The sequence below is a fragment of the Thunnus maccoyii genome, chromosome 12 (genome assembly GCF_910596095.1).
Source record: "Thunnus maccoyii chromosome 12, fThuMac1.1, whole genome shotgun sequence".
Lineage (NCBI taxonomy): Eukaryota > Metazoa > Chordata > Actinopteri > Scombriformes > Scombridae > Thunnus > Thunnus maccoyii.
In genome coordinates this window covers 22,986,756-23,010,082 of record NC_056544.1, presented here as the reverse complement: position 1 = coordinate 23,010,082, position 23,327 = coordinate 22,986,756, and the positions used below count along the sequence as shown (strand labels likewise).

Sequence of the window (23,327 nt, the reverse complement as noted above, 5' to 3'; positions counted from 1 at the left end):
AGATGTTTACTTGAACCTTTTATAGCCTGACACTGAGTCTACTTGTTAGTCAGTTAACAGATTATTTCTTTCCACTCGTGGCGTCTCATCGCCAGATATAAAAAAAAAAAAAAAAAAATATGAAATTGTGCTGCCTTTTCCTGAGCAAAGACTGGTTGAAGAATATAATCAGCTCAATGCTCCTCATGAATATTGTTACAAGTCGCTGTTATATTTTATATAATAACAAATCACAGATGCGTCTGTACATGAACTCAACCGTACAAATGTACTGACTGCAGCAGAAGGGAACGCCTGACAATTATGGATTCATTCAGGCAGAGAAAGATTTGGACGACAGACAAGATCAACCAAAAGTGCACATGTACTGTATACACACAGGAACTCGTTAAATAAAGGAGTATAACCGACATTTTAGCTTTTTTACAGAGGCTGTTTCAACAACAATACTAACTGAAAACAAAATTCTTGGAGGGGGGAGGAGAAAAAAAAAAAAAAAAACATGCCATGAATGTCTTCTGTGTGCCTGTAGCTTCTGGCAGGGTTAGTTGTTTTATTCCCTCTGGAGCCACTCGTGCTAAATATGTAAACACTGCAGTCTGGAGATGAGCGTCGACCAAATACCACAGATTTATTGAGTCCAATTATATCACATTATGGTTGTTGTTATGTGAGATTGGTCGTTTCTTTTAGCAGAATTTGTGAGAAACATGAACCGAGGAACGTTTGATAAGATTTTGTTGGGTGGTCTCAATCTAACGAGACCCTTCTGACTCTTCTCATCTACGACTATGAAGGAAATTATGTAAAGTCTGAGTTTTAACGGTGTGTTTGCAGGATAAAGAGATCAGTTAAAAGCAGATTTTGTTCTCTAAGTGTCTCCTAGTTTTTGGCTTGTTAGCTTTGGTACATTTTTGTCTTTTTTTTTTTTTTTTTGGTCCATGTCTTCCTTGTGGGGGGGAAAAAAGGGCATTCTTGATCTAAATGAGAACATCTTTTCAGATGAAGTAACGACGTGCCTTTTTCCCCTCCACAGACATGCCTTCTGATGAGGCAGCAGCACGAGGCGGCGGCTCTCAACGCCGTGCAGCGACTGGAGTGGCAGCTCAAACTGCAGGAGCTGGACCCGGCCACCTACAAGTCCACCAGCATCTTCGAGATCCCCGAGTTCTACATCCCGCTCGTGGAGGTCAACGACGACTTTGACCTCACCCCTATATGAGAGCCGTAGGGACAGACGTGCTTCGCCACCACAGCGGCTAAACGGGACACGAGAAGCAGCCCCACCACCCCCACCCCACCCCACCCCACCACCCCCCACCCCCTCCCCGCACATTCGAGGAAAAGGAAATGTGAAGCACTTAGAATGTGGCGGCAATATACAAAAGAGCACTTAGAAACGGGACTCGAGAGCTCAGTCCAAACAGGCGCGCCCACCGCGAGGACTTGTCTGTGTACTCAGACCTGTGTGTGGGGCAGGGGGGAGGGGGGGGGTAGGGGAGGAAGAGGAGGGAGGATAGGGGGTCCAGGCCACAAATGAAGCCCAGGAAGCGGAGACCAAAAGCCGGGGTCGGGCAGTGCAGGAAAGCTGCAAAGTGTGGACGACGAAACCACCTGCTTACTGCTCCTCATCAAGCAGGGTCACACAACTGAAAGATTTCAATTGTTTTCAAAGTGCGTGTTCATACATTGTGTACAGACTGTGCTCTTAATTTTTTTAACTTATTTTATACATAAAAAAATTGTGCATTTGTAAATAGCCATGTAATTATTGTTTTAAACTTGTAAAAACAAAAAATAATAGATATTTTGATTGTAAACTCGTTCTGTCTCATGTTTTAATGGACCAAAGTTGGTTTTTATATCGAGTGTCCTCTTCGTCCGTGATGTTCTCGTTGTTGTTGGCTTAAAAATCTTAAGCATGTGTTGGCTTTTGTTGTGTTTTTTGTTTTTACTGTTTTTTCTTCCTTCCTCATCTGGAGTTCCACGCCACAGCTGGTGTTTTTTGACTTTTGGCAATTAAATGCTGTGCATGCGTTGCGTTGTTTGTACTTTTTTCCTAAAAAGCTGTACTGTGGACTTAATTGTGAGGTTTACTGAAGTGTTCCAGCTATTTTTGCGCCATTGTGTTCTGTCCTTATTGCGGCCTCACTCCTCATGTGTTGTCCATTGTGTCTTGCGCACATTAAAGTCTGTTGTGGCTTCCAAGGAGAAAAAAAAAAACAACAACATACTTTTACAGTTTCAATGTGAGATCACAACAAAACCTATTTTTTCAACATAATGCCTTTTTGAACGATAGTTCTAAAAAATGTCTATTTTAATATTTACTTGTTACATGACTTGTACATATTTGTAATATATAATTGAATAAATTTTATTTGTTGTGAAATTAAACTGGGTTTTGATGTGATTAATCTTAATTCAGCACAAGAAATTAGTGATAAAATGATTTGTTGATGAATCTATTAGTCGATCAACAGGAAATGAACTGGCTGAGTTGGATTATTGATATAAATTTGTTGATCTAGTAATAATATCAAACATTTACTGGCTCCAGCTTCTCATTTTGGAGCATTTTCTGCTTTTCTCTATATTCTACAATTGTAAATTAAACATTTTGGGGGGTTTTAAGTCAGTCAGATGAAACAAGGTTGATAAGATTTCACTTTGGACTCTGAGATTGTAAAAAGCATTTTTCACATTTGTAGCATAAATGATTGATTTTTTTAAAAAATCTATTAATGAAATGGTAATGGAAATAATTCTGAATTGCAGCCCTTTAAAAAAGGATAAATTATTTTAACATCAGGTTTCTCTAAATGAGTCATCATTCTCTTGCAGCAGTTTTATTCTCAGCCAGTAGATGTCGCTGCTCACAGCGCTGCACAACCAGACTCACTGCAACTACAAATAGATAACATGATGGTTTTAGAATAAAAACAATCACCAATCAAACTCATTGGTGGTCAGAGTCTGATGAGAAAATGACTCTTGAGTTTGTCTTGATGACATGAGTGAAATGTTCTAGCAGTAAAGATGTTTATCATACTGACAATGTGGTAAAATGCACACAGAACCTCATAAATGAAAGTATTTTATTCTACACAACAGTTTTACAGAATAGTATTAAAGTGCCGTGATGAAAAGTAACTAAGTAGATTTATTCAGTAACTACTTTACATGACTTCTCCCCATGAAGGTCTTTATAGTTACACTATATTTCACAGGGAAATATTCTAATTTTTACTCCACTACATGTATTTAACTGCTATAGTTAGTTGTAGTTAAGATTTTATTTGTAAAACACATGATCAGTTTATAGAATATGGTGCATTGTTGTAGATTACACTACCCAAAAGTATATAAAAATGTTAAAATGTAGCTCCCCCGTGACAATATTAAAAAGTTGCTTACAATTGTAGCTCAATCTGAATGGTGCAAGTACTTTTTGATACTTAAAGTACATTTTACTGCTAATGTTTTGTATTTTTATACTGTGCTGTTCCTAATTTTACTTAAAATATTTCAATAGGCTACTTCTTAAACACTTGCTTTGTATACGTCTTGTATCTTTAGGGGCCTTCATGAAGATCAATGTTCAGTTTCACAAGTGTAAAACTTTTTATTTATTTTTTACTTTTTTTTTTTTTTTTTTTTTATCTTTTGGCCTCACCAGCATGCTCAATTTGTCATTTTACTTCCCAACAAAATTACTAATGTGCACTTTAATAGAATAGACCAAATGTTAAAAACACCTCAGTGTTTAAAATGACCATAAAAAAAAAACTGAACTTTATAACATTCATGAAGGTGGGATTGATGTATTTAACTTTATCAACGTGGCACATAAACTGGCAGCTGGATGTATTTTCAAAAGGATAATTCACCTTTTTTTGGTTGTTGGTGTGCTGTTACTTGTGTCATGATCTATTCGTCATGATTGTGCAAACTTATTACATTTTCCATGTAAAATGTCAGTGAATTTAAAGTGAATAATGGTTTTAACTCGCCTCATTTAAACGCACAACCATCATTTAAAAAAACTGCTTCATTCATGAGCAAAACTTTAAATATGACCATTAAAGACTTAAATTAATCTTCTTAAGATTCAAAAAATTATAATTATCATGTTTTAATAATATGACTCCGCAAAATTGCATTCTTATCTTGTTAAAATGAGTCACTCTTCCTCAATCTGATTCAAATTAAAATTTGCCTGCCCCGGATTGAAGGTGTGTCTGTTCCTCGCTGGCCTTCCTGCCCCTGCAGGCTGGAAGTGGGGCTATCTGCAAGCTTTTGATGAAGTCTTTACGAAAACACATGTAAACACCTGTGGAGTGAAATGCCCCCATCAGATCATCTCTGTGGCGGCAGAGTTGCTACAAATGAGCTCAGGGACGCGTCTCAGCGGGAAGTCTGCTCAGCTTCACAGCTTCCGAATCACCCTTTTCTCACCTAATGAGGCCGCTGATAAGACCGGAGACAAAGGACTCTTTAATGGAGTGGGGGGTGGCTTGGAAAGAAAAGACTTGCTTGTGTAAAACAAGCTAAACAGAGTCCACCTGGTCAGGCTGCTACTGACCAAAATTTGGGCTAAAGAGAGACTAGATTTTACGCACAAGGCTTTTACGCACAGATCTCCGGCGGGGCGCGGTTGTAAATTGTGTCTCTTTGTGGTATTTATGGTGCGGGGATGCGGATCATTCATGTCCGTTACCCTGAAGACGCTCAGCCGGTGTGTGTGTGACCTGAGGCCCGGTGTTTTCCTCCACAGACGTTGGATAGAAAATGGAGTGTGTGCCTTTAAGGCGCCCGACTGCCTGTCGCTTTGTGCTGCGGAGAGACTGACGCCCTCTGGACACAGTGGACACTTGAGCGGCGGCAGAACACCATCCTGGAGAAGTTCAAAGAGAAAACAGCCATAGTCGCCCCTAAAAAGAAAAGTAGTGAACTTGCAAACAGCGTTGTGGTAAGTTTTTAACTGCTTATGTTTGCATTATTTCGCTCTTTTCTGCTCTCGATTCGGTTGTGGCTGCGTGCGAGTGAAACGAACTTTTGGTGTTAGCGATGAGCAGCAAAAAAAAAAAAAAAAAAGAGAGAGAGAGAGAGAGGTGAAGAAACGCGTTCATGAGTGAGGGAGCTAATGTTCCTCACATGTTTTCTCTCCCCGTCATGTGAAATGGAACAATGTGCAAGCGAGTGGCGAGGTGTAAAAGCAGAGCAGTCGGGATTAGACAGCGTGTTAATGCGCGACACTTGAGGAAAAAAGTAGGTGAGGCTGATGTTGCCAGATGTGTATGTGTGTGTGTGTGTGTGTGTGTGAGTATTGTTACTCCGCAAGTAAAGAAAAGTAAGCAGCTCTGGCTTTGAATGAAATGTGACGCAGGCCTTTTTAGAAATGTGATGTTTACATGTCAGGGTTTGTGACGTGACTTTTAATCATATTTGAAACACACTTGAATCCGCTTTTAGCTGCACTTTTTCACCCTGATGTGTGATTTTTGGCCCTTAAAGTTAAATTTCACACTGTAATTAACATGTTGCTCTTTACATAAAGCACACAGATTAAGGGAATACAGGTCCATGATTGATTATTGATTTCCATACAGAAATCTACTCAAGTTTAAAAGGTGGATGCATGTAAAGAGAAGCAGATCTTGTGAAATCCTCTTTGCTGTTTTACATGTTCAAACTGTACATTATTTTCATCCTGCACCACCTGTGCAGCCACGACTGCGGCTCTTCTACTTTCCCCTCTTGTGGAATTCCAGTGATGAGGTTTTTGTTTATTTGTCTTCGCCCTCCAAACCCCTGGTTTCAGTCTGAGGTCTTGTCCTTGTCCTCGTGTGTCGACGTAGGTGTTCCCGTGCTGTGCTGGTGAGCCGTCAGGATGAGGCCCGGTCAGCTGATCCTCCTCCTCTCCGCAGCTCTCCTCTTCCTCCTGTCAGGACTGTCTCTGACCTCCGGCTGCAACAAAGCTCTCTGCGCGAGCGACGTCAGCAAGTGTCTCATACAGGTAAAAAAATTGGACATGTGAAGGTTTTTTTCTCTAAACACACTTTCTCCGAAAGCGCTGGATGGATGATGCATGCTGGATTTTCACCACAACTGTACCACGAACAAGCCTCCCTTTCCTGTTGTGGCTTGGCTGCACTGATTATCTGACTCACAAACCCACCGCCATCTTTTAATCTGTGAAGCAGAATGAACCCACATTTTCAACAGATTACATTTATAGTTGTTTCATTTTGGGATATAACCGCTAAAGTGTAGATTTTAGGTGACAGACAGCTTTTAAACTACATGAAAATGTAGCGATTTTTCCTTCAGAAAATCCATATTTTTGTTTTAAAAGAATATTTACAGACTTAACTTTACCTTGTCGAGGTTGCTTTGTGGTTTTCTGTAGATTCAAGTGAGAGATTTCTGTGTGAGCGGTGCAACCGAGTTCAAACTTCTCATTCTACAGTCTTTATAGCTGTTTCGTGTAAACATAGACTGTTGTTTGTCTCGACAAGAACCCGAGCGAACGCCTGTGTGAAAGCCAAAGATGAGGTCAAGTCGAGAGCGGCGGCAGAGCAGTCGAAATCTTGCTTTTAATACTTGTTAGATTTGCAGCACCCAGGGGCATTCCTTGAGAGAAAACCTGCGTGCCAGTTTTGTACTGATAGTTAACATAAAAACAAATATTCAGCAGTAGCCAAAGTCAAGTTTAAAAAAAAAAAAAAAAAAAATCCACCAGAGCAAAGATGGAGATCTGGACCCGAGAACAAAGATGGAATCTGTTGTGAAGAATGCAGATACATTCCTTCGATAAGCCAAAAGAAGGCCGCAAGGTTTTTCTCTAAAGGAGCCGCGGAGGAGCAGATATGTGAATCTATCTATCTGTCTTGTCTTTATACACACACACACACACCTCCTCTGTACCTGCTGGTTTCTTTTGGAGCCTTGTGGATCACGTGTCAGGTTGTGCTGTCTGTGCTACTTTTGATTTATTCGAGGTATCCTTTTTCGAGCCTGCTTATTTATTTTTTTTAAAATTTTCACATCAAACCTTGTGGATTTTGTTGACTTTCTGACATCACTTTCTTTGTGTCACTTTTTCCCTCACGCCTGAAACCCAGTGGGTGATGGGAAAAGAGGGGTGGCACCCCCCCGGCCTCCCCCCCTTGTTAACCCCCTTGGAAAAAATGAAAAGGAGGTGTTGGCTCGTCTTTCCACCACCTGTCAAGTTGAATTTGAGCGAATCACCCACTGCTGTCTGTGCTCTGCCCTCCGTGTGTGTGTGTGTGTGTGTGTGTGTGTGTGTGTTTGACCTACTGTGTGTTTAGTGGTCCTGCCTCTCCCATTAACATCTTTAAAGTACTGTATTTAACCTCGGTGGCCGTTTCACCTGCTTGACCTCAGTGGCTGTGAGAGTGAGCTGCTGCAGGTATGTTTTGGAGGTGGTTAAAGTCTCTAAACGGGTCCGATTCTTGGTGCAGGAAGTTGAGCTCCGTATGCAAATGAGGAGTTTGGTTTGGAAATGAGATGTGGGGAAAAGTCAGAGTGGCTTAATAGAGCTGAAACAATAAGTCGATCGATAGAAAATGAATCTGCAACATTTTTGATAATCTTTTTTTTTTTTTTGGTTGCAACTTCTCAAAAGTAATTTAATATATTGTGATTTTACACTGTTGGTTGGACAAAACAAGCAATTTGTAGACTTGTGTAGAATTGTGACGGGTATTTTTCACTATTTTCTGATATTATTTAGATCAAATGATTAATGGACTAGTCAATAAATAATAATTTTTAAAAATAAACATTAGTCTAACTATCTTTAACCAATTTAAGGTCATTTTTAGTGGATAGAAGTAATTCCTGTCCTACCTGGACAAAGTAACCTTCCCTTGATTTTACGTCCAGTCAGTGAAACTCATCATGCAGCCGCCGTTAACAAAGTAATAAATATGTTCAGTTAAACGAGACTGTAAAAGCAACAACCATCGACAGGCAGGAGACCAAAGAACAAATATCTACGCAGGAAATTCTGTGAATTTGTAACTTTTTATTTAAAGCAAATTGAACCTTCATCTCAAAGGGGAAAAACTGAAACTTCCTTTAAAAGTTGATTTTGGCTTCCCAGAATGCACCTGGCTTTGAGTAGCACCTATTGCTCAAAGATGACATGCAGATGTATCCGGCTGCAACTGAAGAGTGTTTTCATTATCGGATAATTCTTTATTTTTTTAACAATCAATCAAATGATTGATTTCACAGAACCTAAAGTGACGTCTTATAATAATATTTTTTTTCGTGTGTGACCAACATTCATAAACCAAAAGTTATTCAATTAAAATGATTTAAAACATCGAGAATCAGCATATTCTCACATTTGAAAAGCTGGAACGAGCAAATATTTTGATTTGAGAAATGTTTTAGGGCATATAAAAATCCTCTTCTTGGAATAACGATTTGTGTCTGGGATGTTTTTTTTCCAATTACCTTGTTAAAAATCCACGTCCACATGTGTAAGCTCTATACTGGACCACGATCGGCTCTGATGTCACAAATCATGTTCGTAGGCAGACGACTTGAACTCAGATTTAAGCTGAGACAGAGAAACTTTCCCCCTTCAGCAGATTAATGTGAAAACATCCTTCTAGTGTCAAACTCTGCAAATACATCATTGTGCACAGTGAAGCTCAAACAGGAACAAGAAGAAAAACATATTTTTGAGTGGAGGAGGGACTTTAATGAATAACTGTTGATGGACGTATTGATGAATTGTTTTTCAGCACTGTCTTACTTGCATGTTTTGCATTTTGCAGCCCGTCTATTCAGCACATTTTTTTGCTCTAAACCAAGAGATTAAATAATCATTTTTTTAGTCTACTTAAAAAAATGTGTATCTGATCTGGGCTGAATATTAACAGGCTGAATTCTATTTAAGGAGTGTTGAATTAATGATAAGAATCTGTGTTTTTTCAGCAAGTTTTGGCACAAACTTATTGCTACCAAACGGCCAACTTCTGCTCCTTCTGGGTTCACTTTTCTTCAAAATCCAAAACTTGTGTGATCCAGCAGCATTTGGTGGCTCCGCTTCTTCTTTATCTCCATTTCCAGGTGGCTTATTTCGCCTGATGAATCATTGCTCAAGACAACGAGCCCTGTAGCTTCCGCGACCCCGCCGACACCGACTCGCTAGCTGTCAGAGGCGAGAGCGATGGTGCGTGTGCCGTGAAGGAGAAACTTTTCTGCCTCTAGCTTAGACTTAAACTTATAAAACTTTAATGACCTCCGAGAGGCAATTAGTGGTACAGCACAGAACATATAAACAAATTAAAAGCACATCAGATCAACAAAAACAACAACAGTCTAAGATCATCCATAGCAGCTGTCATAAATATCATCACAGACCAAGGCAGGCATTTAAAGTGCATGTCAACATCTGTATAGCAGTTATTGACGTGCACTTTAAATAGCTCTCTCTGTAGAAGCTCCATGTTGCTTGTGATTAGTGGGATCTGCTGTCTGACGCTCGCTTTTACGCTCTGCTGCCATCTCAAGTCATTTGTCTGAATTCCCCAAAACCCCTGAGGGCAGGAGAACATGAGGAGAGGAGGACGAGGAGGAGGGAGGAAGGGAGGGAGGCTAAGGTCAGGAGGAGGTGTGTGTGTGTGTGTGTCTGTAGGGGGGAGGTTGGTTGAGTGAGATATACAGTTGGGAGTCTGTGAAGTGTGCAGAGATTCACAAGCCAGCTCCTCCGTCCAGACCGGGCTGTTTAGCAGGGTGGGGCAGCATTTCAAAGTTACACACACAGCAGCGGTCGCTCGGCAGGACGAGGCAGCACATGTTCACTTTCTCTCCGGAGTCCTTTTGTCTCGCTGCAGCTGAGTTTTGAATGATTACAGTGGTTTCCGCTTGAGAGCAAGGGAGGGCAAGAGCTTGTAAGGCAGCAAGTAATGATTATTTTCATGATCGATTAGTCTGATACTTTTTTAAATGTTTTTTTTTTCTGAAAATTGTGAAAAATGCTCATAAAATGTTTAGACAGCCCAATGTGACGTCTGCAAAAAGCCTTTTTTGTCCAACCAACGGTCCAAAACCCATAGAGATTCAATTTACAATCACATACGACAAATAAAAGCAGGAACCATCAAGTAAAAACGCAACGTTTTGGGTTTTTACTTGATAAATGACTTGTGAAACGATTGATCTATTGTCAGATTTATTGTCGATTCATTCCATGTTGATCGACTATTCATTTCTTCACAAAAGTTGTTTGCAGTTGAACCTTTTTGTCTACCCATATGTCACAGCCTTTGTGTTTCTTTGCTGTTTATGTTTTTGTTTTAATTGACATAGTTTAGTTAATATGTACCATTTACAATCAGGACTCTTTATCCTTACAGAACCACACACATCACAGATAAGTTGGGCAACCACTCACTCAGTTTCTCTTTGCATTTCTCTTTTATTAAAGGAATAGTTTGTCATATTGGGAAGTACGCTAATTCACCTCCTGCTGAGAGTTGACACAACTCTTGTGTCTGTATGCTAAATATGAAGCTTAAGCTAGGAGATTAGCTTAGCATAAAGACTGTAAACATGAGGAAACAGCTTCTTATCAAAGTCTTGGCAAGAAAGCCAATAAGCACACATCCCAAAATGTCAAACTATTAACTTATACTATACTACTGTCATCATTGTACATACTATTACGGCTGCAACTAACACAGTCCACAACCCTAAAGATATTCAGTTTTCTATCACACATTTGAGAAGCTGGAATCAGACAGTTTGGAGGTTTTTTCTTTTTTTTCCTTAAAGAATGACTCAAAACAATGAATCAACTATCAAAATAGTTGGTAATTAATTTAATAGTTGGCAACTAATCAATTAATCGACTAATCGTTGCAGCTCTATATACTATACTTATAATACTAGTATGGAGTCGAAGCCAGGCGATGTTTTTCTTAGCTTAGCTAAATTGTTAGCATAGCTCTCTCCAGAGTTCAAAAATACACTTACCAGCACCCCTAAAGGTCACTAATTACCACAGTACATCTCATTTTTTTAACCGGTACACAAACAGAAAACAACAATTTGTGGTTACGTGCTATTTTAGAATAAATGGTTACCATCCAACACTACAAAAAGTCACTTTGCCCGACAAGAATCTGCTACATACAGCACATAACTACCTGTAAAACCACAAATTGTTACGTTTCTATTTGTGTAGGGATTAAATATACGAGATACTGTGTTAATTAGTGAGCTTTAGAAGTGCTGATAAGTTGATTTTTAACTTTTAACAGAGTTAGGATACCATATGCTCCTTGCTTCAAGTCTTAAAGCCAAGATAAGTTAACGTGACTCCAGCTCAGTGTCTGTAAATCTTCTTCAATTTCCATTTTTCAAGTTCCAATGTTTGTTTTTTTTTGTGATTTGTGAAATATGAGATGCATGTTTTCCCCTTGGCAGCTGTTTAGTTTTGTATAATTCCACCTTTAGAGAGTCATAATTACTCATGGGATCAAATCTTGATCAGAGGTTTGGGGATTGAGAGGATGGTGATTAAGTGAACTGTGTGTGGTTTTCTGCAATCCCTCACTGGTGAGTCATTGGAGAGTCTTTTATCATCGCCGAGACTGTTTATGTGTAGCTTCTGCAAAGATATAAAGGAGGAGCGGGAGGGAGAAAAGAAATGAGAAGGAGTGTGACAGGGAGGAAAAAGTATAAAAGGAAGTAGGGAGGAGAGATTGAGCAAAGAAAAAAAAAACGAGGGAGAGAAAGGGAGGGAAGGACGGGGGGGAAAGTGTGTTTTTGGAAGGAGCAGCCATGTTCTGTTCTCCAGGTGTTTTCTTCTCCCCGCTCCCTCCCTCCCTCCCTCCTTCCCTCCCTCTGTTTCAACCCCCCCCCTCCCCACTCCCCCCGCCGCCCCCAGCCCCTTCATCGTGGTGACCTTGACTTAGAGGAATGTGCTCCCTGTTCTGTGTCAGGAGAGAAAAGACGGGAGAAATAGGAACTCTTCTGGCAGTCTCACCCACTTTTCAATCCCACCTACTCGTTTCAGTCGTGTTTCCTTCGTTGTCTCCACGTTCGTCCCCCGAGACGAGCTGTACCGAAGCTGAGGAATGAAGCCATTTATGGTTCAAGGTTCATAGAGGAGTTATAGTATCAGCAGGAGTTTTGTGTGTGTGTGTGTTTTTTAATGTTTACAGAAGCTCTTGTACTAATATTACCTATAAAAAAAAAATCTATAAAAAGCAACACGAGAAATTCTTTGCAAGAGATTTTTCTTACTCAGTGTCGACAAGCCTGTGTATGAAGCATATTTCAAAAATGAACCCAGTGAACCAGAGTTATATTCGCAGATTGTGAGCTCAACTCAACTAGTCAAGGCCCGGTTCTGCTCGAGGTTTCTTCCTGTTAAAGGAGAGTTTTTCCTTGCCACTGTCGCCAAGTGCTTGCTCATGGGGGAATGTTGGGTGTCTGTAAATTGAAGAGTACAGTCTAGACCTGCTCTATGTGGAAAAGTGCCCTGAGATAACTGGTTCCTGTGATTTGGCGCTAGATAAATAAACTGGACTTGACTTGACAAATTATCCATTTATCTTCTCTTGCTCTAAATTCTAAGTAAACTGAAAACCTATAATTTTCATAGTTATCTAGCCTCCTTTTTATTTGCATGGCTGCGTTTTTTTTTATCACGCAGTTAGTTTTGGTCACATATTGTGTCTTAAATGTGTCAGCTGTAGACTTGAGGTTGACTTTATAGTCATGAAAATGAGCAGTTGAGACTTGAACTTCACTGCTGTGAGATCTGATTTACTTGAGACCTGACGCGCTAAAGACTTAAGTGTTAAGTTTTGATCCGGTAAAACTTCAGAACAATTAAAGGCAACATGCAGCTTAATTATTTCTAATTTACAGTGTAATTTTTTTGTACTGACAGTTTAACAGTCTAGTATGTACTGATACATACATATACTGTAGGGAACAACAGATGTGAAGTTATTAAATTTGGGAATACTTGGTAGGGATTTCTGGCACGACTTCACCTACTTCCAAGGTGAAGGAAGGAACAAAGTCTGAAGGAGTCAAGACTCCAGTAACACTTCAAGTATAAAGAACAACCTTATTATGAGACCTTGGAAAATTGGGAATAATTAGGATATATGTTGCAGACTGTGATCTAAAGCGTTGCCCAATTTAAAGAAACATGACAGTGTCAGACAGCCGCATAGCTTGAATATTTAATTATAAGGCTTGTGCATTAAGATGACCTAGTTTCAAATATTTTTAAAAAAACCTAATAACGCAGTGTTGAAAGTGATCAAGTGAGTTTTCTTACAAAGACTCGTTACTTAGACCTGCACCTGAAGCACTTGAAACTTGACTTGAGACTTGGACTTGCACCAAAAGACTTAAAGGGGACGTATCAGTCACATTTCCAGGTATTTATTTTTATTCTGGGGCTCTTCTGGAATATTTTTGCATGTTTTACTGTTTAAAAAATTCTATATTTATCTTATACTGGCTCTTTATTCAGCCCCTCAGTTCAGCCTCTGTCTGAAACAGGCCGTCTTAGCACCTGTCTCTTTAAGGACCCCCTCCTGATGAGCCCACTCTGTTCTGATTGATTAGCTTCAGGCTCTGGAGGCTACGTCAACAAACAGTAGAAGGATTTCACTTCTTTTTCTCATTCTTCACTCAAAATGTCAACTTCTCAAATACATGTTGGAGCTGAAATCCGGTCTTAAGTATGTGAATGGACAACGCAAACATCCCATGGAACAACCTTAGCAACAACCTTAGCAATGAAGGCTACAGACCATCACCTGTTTGCAGGCATGCACAAATAATCAAGGAGTGTTCAGAGCAGGTTGAAGCCCTGGTTTTTGACTTTCAGGGAGCATTTTTACATACGTTAACCTGAAGTTTTGGACCTTTTAACCATGTTTAACACACACATCTGACATTATAACAGTATAGAAATAACAGAAAATCACAAAAAGCACATCATGTCCCCTTTTTAAAGATTCATTCTGCTTTGTCACACATTTGGGTCTTGTCTTTGTAGATTTGGCCATCATTCCTATCAAGAATAATAATTATGTGTGCACCAAGTTAATTGCTTTTGAGATTTTGGGAACATGGCGACATCACAGGGCGAGAAACACGAGGAGTCAAGTGATCTTACAGCTTTTAAACCAAACCAGAGGAAGGCCACATTTTTGGAATAAAAAACAAGGGTGAATGTTGCAATTATTACCATTCTGTCAGTTATAAACAACCATCACAGTTTACAGAAAGACTTCCTGATAAAACTTTGACCTACCGTACTTACCATAGTTGTGCGTGCACACAGTTTTAATGTGCAATGAGAGATTAGTACTGATATTTTATCTGTGCTGACTTTCAGTTTTACCTCAAAATAAAAGTGTTGTCATGTTTACAACCTGTCTTACCATGCGGCTGCTCGTGTTTCTTTTCCACGTCACACTTGGTTGAAGTGATGTCACTGGGTTTCCAGATCTCAGCGGTTACTTTGGGAAGTACAATGTTATCATAACCAATGGAGGTGATCACCTGAACTATGAAAATAAACTTGGATTATGCTTTAAAAACCAGCTCTGAAATGTGTTACTCAACACTCTCAGCTGAGCCTCAGTTACAATGTAAAACCATTCAAGAAGAAGATTTGACATGTCAGAACCTGCACTGTTCATGAATGGAAATGCAGCGGAGGCCTATTTTAATTATTTTTTTCTGCTCTGTGAACAGGGGGAAACATACCTCGATAGATACCACACATGCCACGTGCAGCGTTAAGTCGACCTGTCTTGTAATAGCTTGTGTGTCGTGTAATATAATAGTTACTCTACTGGAGGCAAACCTTCTGTTGCTCTTTCTGTTTGTTTTAATGGTACGTCTCTTGTTTGTACAGTGTGTCTACATGTTGTGTTCTGTCTGCTGTGTCATTTTTAACACGGATGCTGCTTCCATCAGACATTTAGCACCAGATCAGAACTGAATCAGCTGCACTGAAAACAGTTGTTTCATTTATTTGGATCGTTTGCAGCACTGAATGAACACTTACATTTTTCAGTTTTTTGAAAAATTACACCGACTCACTCAATTTTGGAGTGTAAAGCACATTTTTTCTCTCTAGTTTTGGCTAGGCTTGGATGTATGAAGCAATTTCGCCCAGAGAATTATATGTAAATAAATATAATTGGACAGGTTTAGTGGTAAAGCTTAAAATTTAAAAGGCCGTACTACACCTCTGGCTCAGTTCAGACAAAATGTGGATGAAAAGATGCATCTGGTTTTTGGTTGGTCTGGTGTTCTCTCTCTCTCTCTCTCTAGAGCCAAACTAAGCTAAAATATATTAAGAAAGCATGTTTTTCCAAAGTACTGGGTGCTCCTCACTTATGTTTTGTAATATTTTGGTAACAGAATGGTTGCGATTTGGTGCAGATGCATCGAGTTCATCTTAGTTTGGTGTCTTTCCACACCAGTTGCTTCTGTTTCTGTTTTGCTGATGCATGTTTTTCGTGTCCTGCAGGAGCTGTGCCAGTGTCGTCCATCAGATGGGAACTGTTCCTGCTGTAAAGAGTGCATGCTGTGTCTGGGGAATCTTTGGGAAGAGTGCTGCGACTGCGTGGGTGAGTGCAGGGACTCATTTGTCTACAACATACTTTAAAGCTTGACAGCAAGTTAGTCAGCATATTATTTGTGACTTGAAAAATGTAACTGTTCAGCCCACGCTCCTGTTCAAAAGGACTTACAGTGACGGAGAAGATTCAGAGCTCAGTTAGACATATAATAACAGTCAGTGCCAGCAGGGATTACATTCAAGTTGTATAAATCTGAATTTGTTACGGTCTTATTGTAGTTTTGCATTTTATAAATGAATTTAAAGCTGAAGGCTCATGAATCAAATGGAATTTGATTTAATATAACTGTAAGTTACGATTAAGTTTTCTTAATTCATCCAAAACTTCAGGCTGTATCACCATTGTAAAGCATTGAGGTGCTGCTTTGAGGTCAGATCGGGACTCATTTTCTCCGTCACAGCTCCTACCGAAAGTGGTAGCAGGTGAAGAACTGAAACTTGGACTAAAAATGTTGGGAAAAACACTGGTATTAATACCAGTACGTCGTTTGATTTAGTGATTTTCTGAGTCCAAGTCCAAGAAGTGTTTTTAAGCATTGGTAATCTGAACTGACACAAGCAACATTCAGTTTTTAGATATTGTATTCATGTTCAAATATTGTCATGCAGATTCATTTATAGAGTTAATGTATGCAACATATATGCCTCTGAGTCTCTGTCACTGTATAATAGCTGGTTTCATACTAATATCATAATTAATTTTGATTCTGTTTAACTTTATTGCCACTGTAGACTGGAAGTAACCAGTACAACACAGTGAGGGAAAGTACATTTACTTAAGAAACAGTACTTAAGTACAGGAGGTACTTGTACTTTATTTGAGTATTACCATTTTATGCTACTTTATACTTCTACTCCACTACATTTCAGAAGGGAAATATGTTTTTTGTTTTTTTTATCAATTATTTATTGTATAAATTAAGAGATACAAAATGTAACACAAAATCAAACAGATCTGGAGAGACGTAATATGTGCAAACTAGTAGATAATAGTGTACAGAAAGTCCCACAACCCCCACCCACAAACAGACAAACAAAACAACAACACAGAACAGAAGAAAATACTAAAATTTTTAAAAAAAACACCCAAAAGAAATGAGGTCAATAAAAATATTCCCCTCTGATTATATATATTATCAGAGGGGAAATATTGTGCTTTTGACTCCACTTTATTTATTTCACAGCTATAGTTATTGGCTATTTTCAGATCAATATCTGTATGTAAAACATATATTTGGTTCATAAAATATGTATTGTTATAGATTACAGTACCCAACAATATAAATGGCAACATTAAAGCGCTGAAATGAATTATTATTAATATTCCAATAATATAAAAGATAAATATAACACTCTAAATGGGGATATTTTGTATAACTTTTACTTTTGTTACTTTCAGTACATATTTCTGCCAATACTTATGTACTTTTATTTAAATATGAATTTGAATGCAGGACTTTTTACTTGTAATGCAGTATTTGTTAATTGTGGTATTGCTACTGTAGTTTTGCTTAAGTAAAAGATGTAAATACTTCTTCCACCACTGATACAACAAAATAAAGTTAAACATATAAAGCGCATATAGATAAATCTGAAAATGAATGAATGTACAGATACAGAATGAACAGTATAACAAAGGAGTAATGAAACTGTGATATGCAGAAAAATGGACAAAAAAAACAATGTACAAAGTATACAAGATGAGTGAATGCAGTTATATTATTGTCAGTAATATAACTGTGAACCAGTATAACAGTACAAACAACAAGCAAGTATATAATATGTTCAGTGTAAAAACAAGTCAATCTGTACAACTGATTATAGTTGAGAGTTAAATATAGTCTCAATACAATACGTGTGACACTTTGGTTGTTTTAGTCTTGTTAATCTCTCAGTCGCCTTCTCGCCGAGTACTCTCTCTCTGTTTAAAAACTGAGATTGTGGCTGTAATGCACTTGACAGATGAGAAGCATGCGGGTTTAAAAAGGCACCAGTTTGTTCAGAGTGTTGCTGCTCTGATACAAGATGAGTGTGAGGTGAACAAAGCCAGATATTGAAGGTGCCTCTGAAAAGTGACAGGGCTCAATGTGGAGGTTTTAATGCAAAGCAGAGTGGAGAATAGGGCCACTGTTTATTGGTAGACAGGAAATTACAGAAATATTGTCACTACTGAGTAGCACCTACACATGTGGACAGGAAGTCTTAAGGTCTTCCAGAAGATCAAAGGACGGAGAAGCCGGAAGAGAAAGGGACAGGGAGGTCGACCTGCTTAAGTGAACTTTGACTTCCAGTCTTTAAGCAGGGGGGCCGTGGGGGTGTAAATCCCAGGGAGATCCAAAAACAACCGGATTTGTGAAACAAGAAAACGTTTGGCTGGTTAACTCCGATCTTCATCTGAAACCCACTTTAAACCAGTAGGCTCTCAGATCAGCTTTGACAGACAGATATTGCAGTACGTGCTGACAAGGAGGCTTTATTAAAGCTCATTGATGTGGAACACAAATACAAGCATCTGACACTGTGCGCTGAACTCGCTGCTGCTGCTGCTGCTGCACAGATGTTATGGCGGTGGAGTTTTCCTCCTGGACAAGCCTTTTACATTACACTGAGGACAGCCTGTAGCTTCCAGCAAGTATATATTTCCCGTTTATGTCATATATGTTTTTTTGTTTTTGCAGCACTAGCCTTTTGACCACTTTAAGTAACTTTCCACTCTAAACATATATTATCCGGGCCAAACGTTGCCTACTTTGAAGTGTATATCTGCGAGTGGTTAGAGCTCCGGGTGCAGCCCAGTAGAGGAGAGGACAGTTTGTATTTTAGAGGAAGGGAGGAGAGGGAGGGAGGACACGGAGGGAGGACCCATGTGTACGCTTTATCTAAAACAGCTGCTACAGCTCTGCTTTTAGCGTTGGTTTGTAATCCAATTCCTCTGTCAAATTCCCATTAAATGATTTACCCATTAGCTATAATTCACTTTGACTCATTTAAAGGGTTAGAAAGATCGTATCTGAGGATGTGGGGACTTTGTCAAGTGATTACTACTGTATTCGGAAATTAAATGAAGTGTTAAAAGGACCTTAATTGAGACGAGATACTCTAGACAGCAGTATGGTTTAACAAAAGTGCTCTAGTGAGTTGAAATCATGTGTGAAACAATTTGACTGCTGAACTGCTGACACCACGATCCTTATCAATATATCTGTGAATTTGGGGAGTTTAATGAAATTAAGTGGAGTTTATATTCTGTAATCACACATATATTATACATAATGGGTTTTTAAAAGCTGATTCTGATATATTATAGACTGGATGTCTTGTAATTTGGCAGGTCTTAGGAAATATTACATTCCTTTTCATTTATTTTCCTATCAGAATTACATACTTGGCAGTGAAGAGAAAGTTTTGAAATTGTTGTGAATATTGGACTTAAATTTAACAAGTGGACAGAAACACGACTCCAAATGAATAATAATGTTGCTCCGCAACTGCTGGATGTGTAAATAAGCAATGCTTTGCTATTAAGTTCATCATTTTAACTTAAAAAGGTGATTATATATCAGTGTTGTGTTCACAACTTGTTTCTGCTGCCCCAAGTGGCCAAAAAAATCAGTAAATTCAGGTTTAAATACTAAAAATTTCACAGTAATGTTAATAGATAGTCAAAAACTTCTTAGGTGGTTGTGGGTAAATATGAACTTTGACTTCAGCATTTCAAAATTCCTGGCTACAGCTCTGACCCTAATGCAATGAAGGTGAATGAAATATGATTTTTAGTACCCATAACTTAAAAAAATTACATTCAATGGCAATGTTTTCTTTCCATACAGTATTGCTGCTACTTTGAATAATCCACAGAGCACATTTTTAAGAACTGTTGACTTTGAGGTATGTAACTAAGAGGGATGTTATGGAAATGTGATTTAATTTTTAATGGTTATGAGCGCCAAAATATAAATTGTAGCAGAAATCTTAGAGCTTAATATCTCAAAACTGGGTCAAATAAAACCAAAACTATCTGCAAAGCTGAATACCACCAGAGATAAGTGAGAAAATAATGTTTTCTTTTAATAATGTGGGTGAACTAACCCTTTTAATGTCTTCGCCCACATTTTCACGTTAGGAATGTGTAACCCCAAGAACTACAGCGACTCTCCAGCCACGTCGAAGAGCACTGTGGAGGAGCTGCACCGTCCGATCCCGTCGCTGTTCCGCGCCCTCACGGAAGGCGATGCGCCCATCAACATGATGGTGGTGTCCTTCCCCGTCGCCGAGGAGCTCTCTCATCACGAGAACCTGGTGTCCTTCTTAGAGTCACTCGACACACAGCCCCAGAACGTGTCTGTGCCCGGAAACAGCATCCACGCCAGCTACGACACTCAAGGTAACGCTTGATTACAACTCAGAGAAAGCATTTGTTCACGTTTCACTGGCGTCTCATATTAAACTCAAACAAAAGGTGTTTAATCCTACAGTACAGTCAGATATATAAGTACTACCCTTAAGTACAATTTTGAAGCAGGTTTGAACTTTACTTGAGTATTTCAATTTTTGATATTGTACTTTTTACTCATCTGCATCAGGGCTGCAACTTATTTTCACTATCAATTAATCTGTAGATTAATTCTTGATTAATCGATTAGTTGTTTGGTCCATAAAATGTTAAAAAATGGTGAAAAATGTTGATCACTGTTTCCCAAAGCCCAAAGTGACTTCCTCAAATGTCTTGTTTTGTCCACAACCCAAAGATATTCAGTTTACTGTCATAGAGGACTAAAAAAAAAACTAGAAAATATTCACTTTTGAGAGGTTGGAATCACAGTATTTGGACATTTTTTCCTTAAAAACTGACTCAAAACTAATCGATTATCAAAATAGTCTGGAAACTAAAATGGAAACTAATCAATTAAATAATCGTTGCAGCTCTAATCTCCACTTATTTGACAACTAGTTACTTTGCAGATTTGGATTTTATACAAAACACATGATCCGTTCTTAAAATATGACGCATTGTTACAGATGAAACTACGCAACAGTATGTAAAGCAGTTAAAATTGCAGTAAGTATGTAAGTGCAGCTTAAATGTTAATGCATCAATGATTAATAATCAAAAATTATAATATCTAATGACATAACACTAACAGTGGTCATTCTGCTGCTCAATGAGAACGTTTGCTACTTTTACTTCAGTAAATGATCTCAATACTTCTTTTGCACCACCACCCATGACCATCTCTTACTATGAGCTGTCTGTTTTAAACCAAACACAGACCCAAATTGACCAAAGCCCTGATGCAGGTAATGCGGAGTAGTTTCTTGCTTGGTACTAGTGCTAAGTTGATAAATATATTAGTCAATTGACAAAAAAAAAATGATGGACAATTAAAAAAAAAAATGATTTAATTGTAGTAAAATTGCTCCTCTCTTGCTCCAGCTTCTCAAATGTGAGGATTTGCTGCTTTTCTGTGTTTTAAATCATTATAAATTGCATATGTTTGGAGTTTGGAGTTTGGACAAAATAACGTCTTTTTATACAACAAATAATCTGAGTAATAATCAATAGATTGATCAAAAACAGGCCTTTTTTTCACAGCAGACATTTTGACTTTTCATAGTCAGAAACGCACAGGTGTTACTAATAACATTAACGATGACTCCGTTATAGTCAAGTGTCCCGGTAAGACATGACAGTGTGACAGTGAGCCAGCAGGCCCAAGACCAGGACCTGAAACCGAAGCAGCTAAATGAAATTCAGCCATCGTTAAATTTATTATCTACACCTGTAGTTTTCTCACTGTGTCAAAATGTGTTACAGGAAAAAGATCTACGTGATGATTGTTAGTTGAAAGCATTAATAGAGTGTTTGTATCAAATCCACATCACTAGTAATGTTCCTGAATGAGTTACACTACATGACAAAAAGCTTGTTTTACTCACATGCCTTGTTATTGCATAGTTTTCTGGTCCTGTCAGGTCTAGTCAGATTTTTCGTTTGCATTTATGCACACTCGCTAAGACCCGTGGTAATAAAATCAGGCCCGAACCCAGAGTTTAAGTAGAGTACAAAGTCTTGAATCGAGACCAGTTTGGGTTGGGTCAAATTTTCATCATTTCAGAGGGAAAGGACTGCCAAAAGACCTCTAGTTTAGGGAATTGTAACGAGGTTGAAAGTGTTGCTCTGCTTCAACTTTTTTTTATTTTTTTTATTTTCATCTGCGGCTGTTTTGGCTCTCCACCTCTAAGCCAGTGCTATTTGCTATAAAGACACACTCATAATAGAAGCGTTCCCACAGAGCTGAGCAGTTAACTCATTAAGCTCACCAAAACATATGGTCGTACTTAGCTGCAGCAAATTCATTTCACCCCTGAAGTAAAAGTAGGAACAGTGAGGGTTAATGGTAATTATAAACCACGTTTACTGGATTTGTGACTCACATCTTCTTTGCCTATCCTTTTTTTTATTTTTTATTTCAGAAAACATGTGCACAGTGGTCTACTTTGACGACTGCGTGTCTATTCGTCAGTGTAAACTATACTGTGAGTCAATGGGAGGATCCAAGTACCGCTGGTTTCACAATGCCTGCTGCCAGTGCATCGGACCTGAGTGCGTGGACTACGGCAGCAAAGCCGTGAAGTGCATGAACTGTCTCTTCTGAAGTGCGGGCACATATTGGTACCAAATGTCTGGGCCATACCAGAGGACTGAGGGCAGAGGAAACTATGACTGTGATGTGTTAGCATTCCTCAGTTACCTTGTAAAATACCCCCCTCCAACCCCTTCCTACCCTTGCAAATTGTTTTTATTCTGCTGTTATGTTTCACTGTATATTTTTAGATATGTTTTCAATAGTGTTTTTTACTAGAGGTGTATATGAATAATGTATTTTTACAATTATGGTCTGCTAAATCCCAGTCTCATGCCAAATAAACGTTTGGTGACATGGACTGTTTTGTCTGATTTTTAAATGATCTTTTCATTACTATATTTGCAAAGATATGTAAAAAGAGCAAAGCATGAGTGGAATAGTAAATGTTTGCCTACCCAGTTGCCTGTCTACTGCTCTAATCTTAGCCCGAGTCAGGAAACGCATCATTTCCTGGGGAAACAAAGTTGTTATTATACCATTCTGGTCCACAGGTGTTCCAGTGCTCACTGACCGTCTCATGCAAGCCGGGGGGAAAGGGAGCGTTTTCTGATGCCAATCTCTCAACCGCTACACACAAATGCTCTTTGTGATGCCAGTGCATTTTCAAAAGGCAGCAGGGTGCCCTATCACTGATTCTGTTCCCAATTGGCATGCAACAGCAGTTTGCACAGACTAATGTACCAGAAGCACAATGAGACCTTGTTTGTCTTTTTTATGATATTGAATCACGACCTCATTTCGCCACTGCAGCTGTGGGATGGAGCAGACCGTGCCAACAAAGATCAGAGGACTAATGTGTTTCATATGTCAGGATGACCACCAGTCTTCAGGATCCTACCGCAGTATTTTTGGAAAGTACACATGATTCAGAATAGCAAGTGGTTTCCCCAAATTTAGATTATAGGTGCTCTTCAAACCATTGTTTGACAGTTTTTCTTACACGCAGGCTTGTATAACAGCAAACATGGGGTTAAGAAGAAGCCTAAACAGTCTTCAATGATTCCAGA

General features: G+C 38.9%; 2 protein-coding genes across 5 annotated transcripts in view; both read left to right on the top strand.

Moving 5' to 3' along the window:
* Nucleotides 1-2,102, top strand: part of ankrd12 (ankyrin repeat domain 12) — a 42,016-nt gene extending 39,914 nt beyond the window's left edge. For all 3 annotated transcript variants that reach the window (XM_042428789.1, XM_042428787.1, XM_042428788.1), the window contains one exon: nucleotides 1,037-2,102. In XM_042428789.1, the coding sequence (XP_042284723.1) occupies nucleotides 1,037-1,222 (186 nt within the window). In that variant the 3' untranslated portion in view covers nucleotides 1,223-2,102. The remainder of the gene's footprint in view (nucleotides 1-1,036) is intronic.
* Nucleotides 2,103-4,251: 2,149 nt separating this feature from the next.
* On the top strand, nucleotides 4,252-22,618 carry twsg1a (twisted gastrulation BMP signaling modulator 1a). 2 transcript variants are annotated; one of them, XM_042428797.1, is made up of 5 exons: nucleotides 4,252-4,972; nucleotides 5,862-6,019; nucleotides 15,563-15,662; nucleotides 19,797-20,057; nucleotides 22,148-22,618. In XM_042428797.1, the coding sequence occupies exons 2-5, from the start codon at nucleotides 5,894-5,896 to the stop codon at nucleotides 22,327-22,329; spliced, it is 669 nt and encodes a 222-aa protein (XP_042284731.1). In that variant the 5' UTR covers nucleotides 4,252-4,972; nucleotides 5,862-5,893; the 3' UTR covers nucleotides 22,330-22,618. The 2 variants fall into 2 exon arrangements, with proteins under 2 accessions (XP_042284731.1, XP_042284732.1); XM_042428798.1 differs by lacking the exon at nucleotides 4,252-4,972 and adding an exon at nucleotides 5,180-5,271.
* Nucleotides 22,619-23,327: the final 709 nt, after the last annotated feature.